The 8747-nt window shown below is 33.8% G+C and overlaps 1 protein-coding gene and 1 long non-coding RNA gene across 3 annotated transcripts in view; both read right to left on the reverse strand.

The window, feature by feature from the left end:
- The window catches only part of LOC111707570 (uncharacterized), a 3389-nt gene extending 2437 nt beyond the window's left edge, over nucleotides 1-952 (reverse strand). Inside the window, exons 1-2 of one of the 2 annotated variants that reach the window (XR_002766477.1) lie at nucleotides 771-952; nucleotides 80-352 (exon numbers count right to left, since the gene is read on the reverse strand). This is a non-coding gene — a long non-coding RNA (uncharacterized LOC111707570). Of the gene's footprint in view, nucleotides 1-45; nucleotides 353-770 lie in introns of those variants that run through there. The other variant, XR_002766476.1, reaches the window with a different exon arrangement.
- A 5024-nt stretch (nucleotides 953-5976) lies between these two features.
- LOC111707565 (uncharacterized) overlaps nucleotides 5977-8747 on the reverse strand; it is a 4576-nt gene continuing 1805 nt past the window's right edge. Inside the window, exons 2-5 of the mRNA XM_023480679.1 lie at nucleotides 7623-8040; nucleotides 6963-7074; nucleotides 6635-6734; nucleotides 5977-6083 (exon numbers count right to left, since the gene is read on the reverse strand). Of these exons, the coding sequence (XP_023336447.1) occupies nucleotides 5977-6083; nucleotides 6635-6734; nucleotides 6963-7074; nucleotides 7623-8040 (737 nt within the window). The remainder of the gene's footprint in view (nucleotides 6084-6634; nucleotides 6735-6962; nucleotides 7075-7622; nucleotides 8041-8747) is intronic.

Below are 8747 nucleotides of genomic sequence, written 5' to 3' on the forward strand. Positions count from 1 at the left end.
GGGGGGTATATAGGATTGAACACATTTTTCTCTTTTGATGTTAAAAGTAAATTTTTTTTATCAAGATGTTAACATTTACTTTTTTTTAATGATATCAATTAAACATCAACTAAAAGAAACAGTTTTCTATCAAATATTGGTAAAAAGAGGTATTTTCCCCGGGGCCAATTTTCCAATGATACTAAAAATAAAGATGTTTCTCCGGAAGATATTCAAATAATCATGTTTAAAATGGTGTCCGATGAACTCTACGCAAAGATGCCGGAGGCCACCTGGTCTACGACGACCTCTCTGGCGACCCAAGAGGTCGGAGCCTCGCTACTCCGAGCCGCAGTAAACCTCACTGCATCTCCTGAAAATACAAGAAATGGTTGAAAGGACTATTCTAGAAATTTCCATTTAAACATGGCCATGTCCGATTCACAATCAACCCTTTAAACCTGTATCTGATAAAAAATGAGAAAGAAATCTTCGTGTTACTTCTAACTTGAAGACAGAAGATGATAAATATCTCATGCATTAGTGATCAGCCAAAGTTTTTAAGGGTGTCGTTGTGAATCAGACACGCCACTTTAAAAAAAAAACTTCTGAGAACATTAATGGCGGTTTTATGATCAATTCTGATATTGTTTTTGTGAAACAATTTTTTCTGGTATTTTGTCAAATTTAAACATTGTATCTTAATTTCTGGGAATCAATAGATGGCGGTTTAGGACCCAGGGAGCCAAATTTGAGGATTGGGATTCTATTTTCCAATGTTTTTTTATTACCTATTTTGAAAATGTCCCTAAGGTCTGTATTTGAAAGACTGTTGGTAACAGCAGCATGATTAAACCAGACAGATTGAAGGTGGTTTGGTTGAAGATACCACCATATTAATCCACAGTTCTCATTTAGTATACGAGCAATATATCCTCGACCTCGCCCAACCTTTAAATGTAAACAAACATTATGTACTTCATTTAGTATTCAAGAAATATCTCCTCGCCCTACCTTAATATTTAAACAAACACTATGTACTGTATTCAATATTCTTTGACCTCGCATGTAAACAAACAATATGTACTGCATTTTGTATTCAAGCAATGTATCCTCTACCCCTCCTAACCTAATATGTAAACAAACATTATGTACTGCATTTAGTATTCAAGAAATATATCCTCGCCCTTGCCCAACCTTAATATGTAAACAAACACTGTGTACTGTATTCAATATTGATTGACCTCGCATGTAAACAAACAATATGTACTGCATTTAGTATTCAAGCAATGTATCCTATACCTCTCCTAACCTTAATATGTAATATGTATACAAATATTATGCACTGCATCTAGTATTTAAGTAATATATCCTCCGCCCTCGCCCAACCTTAATATATAAACAAACATTATGTACTACATTCATCGACCTCGCCCATTCTTGATTTGTAAATAAACATTATGTACTGCATTCATGGACCCGCCCAATCTTGATATGTAAACAAACATTATGTACTGCATTTTAGAGACAGCCATGTTTCCATAACGGTTTCAAAAAGTCCTGATATTAATATAAGACAAAATGATAAGTTTTAATGATTGGTAATGAAAATGTTTGCTTCACAAATGAACTTAGCATAAAAAGATGGACCTAATTGTACAATGTACATGTATTATGGGACATCACAAAATAAGAAATCCTAAGAAACGGGCGTATGTATTGTATAATGGAGTATATCCTTAAATCAAAATTTGACCAAACGGGGAAAAAAGTAAAAAGTAATAAAAAGTGTGACACACTGCTGACAATGGACCATCAGGTTTCAAGTCAAAACACCTAAACTTTTTCTTTGGATTATGTTTAATTGAAAGCTACTGAGTTATATTCTTAATTTCAGAAAATGCCACCTAGAGAATTTTGAGCAAATCAATTTTTAAGAAATTGTAGAAATCAAGTGCATTTACAGGTCTTAAATTAAACAAAAATTTCGTTTCAAGACATTAATCTGCTTCTTCTGGGGTTTTTGACGATTTTTTTAACAGTATATGACAATGGTCTCCTAATTTTTTATATTTTTCTTCAACAGTCATGAAACTTTTTGTATCAAAAAATCAAACCGCTAAGTTAACTGCCTGACTGTCAAAATGCGGCCCGAAAAAGTTTTTTTAATGTAATTTTTACTGATTTTATTTCAAAAAGTCTTTATTAGGCATTATTAGGGAAATTATACAGTTCACTTAAGGCTTTGATTTTTTTTTGCTAAAACATGTCTTATGACTGTAAAGGAAAATTCACAAAATTTGGGGACCGTGCCATCAACGGTTCTAAAAATATCGCAAAAAAACTTGTTCTTGTTCTCTTTGTATTTGTTGTACAGATGATTTTCATCATCCTTAAGTAAGTTTGTACCCTTCTGTGAGAGAACAAAAGTAGCCCGCCTCTCGGTGGAAAGGGGCTGGAAAACTGAGTTTTTACCTAATTTTCTAGTAAAATTCGCGAATTTTTAAAAAATTGTTGAAACATTTCCATAATTTGAAAATTTAGATTCATGAATTTTATTGATATGTTTTGTAGTTTGATAAGTTTTGCAGTTGATAAGTTTTGTTTTGATAAGTTTTGTAGTTTGATAAGTTTTGTAGTTTGATAAGTTTTGTGATGATATAAAGAAGATATCTCTGTTTGTCTGCATATTAGTTTGCCTCACATTTGGACATCAGTAAAACCACGGGAATTTTTTTTCCTTGGTTTAAAAACTAAGTTTCCAAACAAATCTGGGTTCCTAACCTGTTCATTACATAATAGCTAAAGTACCCGGCGTTGCCCGTGTAATTTTTAAGAATCAGTTCAGAAAAAAATTTAGATTTTAGAAAAAAAAATCTGCATATTAGTTTGCCTCACATTTGGACATCAGTAAAACCACGGGAATGTTTTTTCCTTGGTTTAAAAGCTAAGTTTCCAAACAAAGCTGGGTTCCTAACCTGTTCATTACATAATAGCTAAAGTACCCGGCGTTGCCCGTGTAATTTTTAAGAATCAGTTCAGAGAAAAATTTAGATTTTAGAAAAAAAATATTCGAATTTTTAGTCTTTGTTACCCTACATCCTCACTTATGCGACCTCAATTTGCATTCTTACTACGCAGGCATCCTCAAAGTGGATTCTTTGTTGCAAAATATTCATGTTTTCTGAAGTTCTTGCTGATTTTTATCTTTGGCGAAAAAAATATTCTCTCGAAGGAAAATTTTGGTAGAAATACATTTATTGTATTTTAGGATCTAATCTACTTTGTATGAAAAAAGCCTTCTTCAGACCATCTCAAGAATTTATCGATCTTCTCTTAAAACATTTTCTCTCTCGGTTCGCCATTAAATATATAGATATACGTCATTTTCAGCGGGGAGGAAAATTCCACTTAAAATATGAGAAAAATACTGATGATCGTTCTTTTTAATTTCTATTTAGATAAAATATTGAGAAAATCACTTACAAAACAAAATAAATGATTATCAATTCCATTTTGATTTGCATAAAAATTCTTTAACAGGTCTAAACTTTGTAAGAACCTCGCACACTTGTTAGTTCTTGGATGGTAAATAATTTAATTTTGAAAATATGACTAGGCAAAATTCGAATATTGGTATTTTGACCCCAAAACTAAATTGGACCTAACTCGCAATAGTAAGCTCCAAACATTTGAGTTTCAATGAATAAGAAACCTCCATACCTGTACCTAGCTAGGGTTTATAGCCATTTTTTTTAGTATTTGAGGTAAACCCTATTGAGACTCTAGAACAGTTATGGTTAACGAGTGGCAGTTTTGAAAATTAACGGAAACTTCCGTCATTAGACAAAAAAGCTGATCAATTTCAAATCGATAAAGAAAGAAAAGAACTGTTCATGAAAAACGAACTAAAAAACGGAATTAAAAAGCGGCAAATTTCGTAAATTTTAATGAATTATATCAATGTTTCTCACAATTTCAAACTCCAAAACCTTTCAATAGTAAAACCAGGGGTGTATATTTGTTGTGAGACTAATATATTTTTGCCCCCCTTCCCTTTGCAGAATAATATTTTTTCCCCAAATCCAGAACTTACAAAACAGGTATATTTTACAGGTTTCTGAAGCCCGCAAAAACTTCGCAGAAGTTTGCTGCGGCGGGGGGGGGGGGGGATAATTTTTGGGAATTTAGTATTATAATGGAGCGTTTTGGTGCCTTTAAAGGTCAACTTTAAGGTCCCCCTGAGTTTTTTTTAGCATTTCTGATACTATTTTTATATATATATTTTTTTGTGGTTTTCTCCCTTCCCTCTTCCCCTTTTCATTCCTTCTTGCACTTTTTCCCTTCCTTTAGCCCATTTTCGCCTTCCCTCTTCCCCCTTTTCTCTTCCCTTCCCTTTTTTCCTTTTTTCTTCATTTTATTAGCTTTTTTGTCTTCCGGCAGCCATGAGCCACAACCGTTCGGTATTGCATGCCACAGCATTTCAGCAGTTACAACGTTTTTAAATAATAAATTTATTGCATTGAAATTGCAATTTTTAATAATCCTGCCGCAATACGCGAAAGATGATACCTTTAAGTATTTTTAGTAGTTTATTAAAGATCAATGAATTGTGTGTTCAGTTAACATACGGCTTTACATTATACAAAGAAAATTTTACATCCTTTTACGCATTGTGGGCACCGAAACAAATTGATTGGGGTATTATGTAAAGAATAAGGTAATATGAGAACAGTCACAATTTTAACAGTCATTACTTGAGCGTTACAGATTTTCTCAAAAAATTCTATTTTGCAATTTTCTCGTTAAATAGTGCAATTTTTCATTATTGGCGCCTTTTGAACTGCCTTCCCCCGCTCTTCTTGACACAGAATAATATTTTTAATGATTCTTTTAAGCAGTGCTTAGGATCCGGATCCGTTTAATCCGCAAGATTTTGGCTTCCTACCATTTGACAGCCCAAATTTTTATTTTGAATAATCTTTTTGTTTGTTTATATTCTTGTGATTATTACATTTTTTTAAATTTTTTTAATCGATTTTGATGGTTATTAAATCGTCAGAACTGACGAGGGTCAACCCAGACCGAAATATATTTTCAATAAATGTGGAACTAACATCTACTTTTTTACTCTACAGAGGTTTGGTCCATCACCATCACTGAATTTAAAAAAAAACTTATTTACTCCTAAACCCCTCTGAACTTTTGAAAGAAGAGAGATTATAAAAATTTCCTCATTTCTGAATGGTTTTAGGATAAAAACAAGCGAAAAAAAATAAAACAAAAAATTTGAAAATTATTTTTTGTTAAAAAAATTCAGTAAATCTTAAAGAAATGACCTGGAGCCGGATCCATTTTTTTCCAGTGCGGATCCAGGATCCGGATCCGCATCAAAATTAAATGGTTCCTAAGCACTGCTTTTAAGATTATATTTTTACTTTGATAGCTTACAAATTCTAAGGCGTATTTTTCATATAAAACTCAAATTAATTGTCGAATCGATTTTTTTTTGTCTAAAACGTGACTCTTTTAGATGTAACTTAAAGGGACTGTAAGTGTAATATCAAGTGACCTACTATGCGCGCAAAGATATTGCCGTTATCAAGGTTTATCTGATAATTTTCTGCAGCAGGAATGCGCTAGTCACTTTTGAAAAGAGAAACCGCTTTTGAAAACAATCAGTTCTCCAAACTTGGATATCTAATTTTTTCTTGCTTAGACAAGGCGTTTAAGGTTCCGATGTGAATCGGGCGTCAACATTTTTCCATGAAAGTTCACTTTAAAAAATAGATTAGCAGTAACTTTCAGATATTTTTCTAATGTTGAAATGTACGACCGTTGACCAAGTTTACGAATGTAAAGGGCGAAAGTTTCAAACCTGACACTTTGAGCGAGGGTTCGGAACTTTTCCCCAGAAAAATACAAATTTTTACAATACTTAGTGTTTTTGGTACGGTTTATGCCTTCATATAATAAAAACTTTAAAAAATTTGTTTTTTAAACTATGCCCCCCCCCCNTCTTTTACCTGTGGATCCAATAGAGCCTCGTCTACCACTAGCTCCACTAGTTACATTGGTACCGTTTTCTTCAAACGGTTTTTTACCTAAAACATAAAAATAGAAATAATTTTTCTTTCAAACTCTTCCTTCGATTGATTTATGTCTTTTTTATGTATTATACGGTCACTTTTTCTCAATATCCATGTGCTTTCTTACACTCCAATAACTAGAAGAATTGAATTTAATATGTTATCACTAAATCTGAAAAATCAAATTTCTTTGCTCTTTTCTGAACCAAATCCAGTATTGCATGGCCCTTCTTACTCCCAATTCGCCATAAAAAAAAACCCTAAAAGAAAGTGAGGAAAAAGTTAGAGGAAAATGTTCAAATTTTTCAACCTTTCTAGACTAATCTGAGGAATCAATGATTTTTACACCCCTGTTTTCAACCTTTCTAGACTAATCTGAGGGAGAAATGATTTTTACACCCCTGTTTTCAACCTTTCTAGACTAATCTGAGGAATCAATGATTTTTACACCCCTGTTTTCAACCTTTCTAGGCTAATCTGAGGAATCAATGATTTTTACACCCCTGTTTTCAACCTTTCTAGACTAATCTGAGGGAGAAATGATTTTTAAACCCCTATTGTCTAACCTTTCCAGACTAAGCTGGCGAACCAAGAGCAAAAGTGTGGATTATCTGTAGAATCCTGGGGAACAGCTTCAAATTGTACTGGGTCTCCATCAGTCACGATCTACAGATCATTTTGGGATTATTTATTGATGTGAAAAACAAAAATTGGGGTGGTTTTCAAATTTTAAAATCTTAGATCCTGGATCAGATATCGGGATCCAAGGAAATTAAATGATTTTAATCAGGGTTTATAAGTTAAAACTAATAAACAGGGATTAGGAAATTCCCTTCAGGATCAGGATCAGGATCAGGATCAGGATCAGGATCAGGATCAGGATCAGGAACTAACCTGGTCTAAAGCTTGTTTTGTCCCGAGACGTTTCTCGAAAAGATAAAATTTACTTGCAAGAAATAGAACACGCTCTTCGTGTCCGTCTTTATCAAAGGTTAATACTCCCTTCCTAAAAATTTATTCATACTGGCGAGAATTTCGGTTGCAAAAACAGATATTTCTGGGAAAGAAGAGAGGGGACAAATCTCAACCAATAGAAATTATTAAAGATATAATTTTTAGTTATCAATACGTTGGCGCAAGTTTGAGGGACAATGGTACTCTTAGAATCTTTATCTCAATAATGTTGAAGATGTTGTCGTTTTTAAACATTAAAAGTGCCTGATTCTGATTGCAGTAGAAGTGCGAAAGTTTCTTTAGTAGAGAAACCGCGAATGAAAATAATCTGTCTTAAAACATATAAACATTGATATCTAATTCATACTTGATCGAAAAAAGCGTTTGAGGGTAATATTGTGAATCTGGCATTGCCTTACGTAACGATTTAATCATCGAATTTGGTCATTAGAGGGTAAAACAGAGACCCTTCTACAAATGTTAGGTAAGTGCAATATGTGTAGTTAAAAATTAACAAGGAGAAAGAAAAGGGGAGAGACTAAAAACTAACAAACATCAATGGAAATGATTAATTTTGAATATGTGTGTATGATAAATTTCCTTGGAAAGACTTCTGAAATGAACCCAGTGCCGACAATTACCGGAGGCCGGGCAGCTTTATTTGTCAACATTTGTTGTTTAGAAACAAGTTTAGATTGGCTCGCCTTCCAGGCCCTCATAGCGTAGTAATTACACCGATCTTTGCCAGCACCCTGGCCCCCCTTGTCGTAAATATGGCCGTCAAACTCCAGAACGTCGCCGATTTTAAGTAGATCACTCATAAGTTTCTGTTCATCGACGTTACAGCCGTCAATTAGGAACTTGTGAACTAGTAAAATGGCTTTCTCCTCCTTCCCGTTGTATTTGAAGCCAAGAATAGCTTTGCTAGGATATATTATTTCTTTAACAGTACCAGTTATACCAAAAATATAACGGTTTTGATCGTTTACTACTGCCACCGATCCACTCATCTTAGATTCTGAAAAAAGACAAAAAATAAAAATAAGTTGTAAGAAAGAAAAAGGAGATAAATCCTCGAAAAAAAAGATGATTTTATTAGGAGACATTAGTTCCAAAACTTGGACTATTAGTTTTCCCTAAAATAGAAATAATAAATTGGGNCCTATCAATTTTGTACATGACCACTTTTTCAATTAAATTAGTATTTATTTAGGGTTAGGTTAGGTTAAGACACTTTCTGGGCCGCACGCTGGGGCTAGGACAGGCTAGGGGGCCGAGCGCTGAGGCCACGAGTTAGGTTAAGTTAAGACACTTTATGGGCCGAGCGCTGCGGCCACATGTCTTACATTTAAGATCCATGAACATACTTAATAGGAGGGGGGGTCCAAATATTGCTCTCTAGGAAATTACCAATGGATGAATGAAACTGTTTTAACATAAAAATATGGCATTTTTAAGCGTTTTTAAAAAGAAAGTAAAACGGGCTTTAAAAGCTCGAGACCCCTCAAAATAACCTAGATGACAAAAGCGACTTTATCTATAATCAATTACTTTACGTCCAAATCAAATGCTTTTACATATGATAAAGATTGCATAAAATAAAGAAAGCGAGTGCTCAGAGTGGCTAGGGGGCCGAGCGCTGCGGCCACGGGTTAGGTTATGTTAAGACACTTCCTGTCAGACCCATGTACATAATTGATAGGACTCTTATAGTTTCTTAATAAG

Source organism: Eurytemora carolleeae, unplaced genomic scaffold (assembly GCF_000591075.1).
Source record: "Eurytemora carolleeae unplaced genomic scaffold, Eaff_2.0 scaffold813, whole genome shotgun sequence".
Taxonomy (NCBI): Eukaryota; Metazoa; Arthropoda; class Copepoda; order Calanoida; family Temoridae; genus Eurytemora; species Eurytemora carolleeae.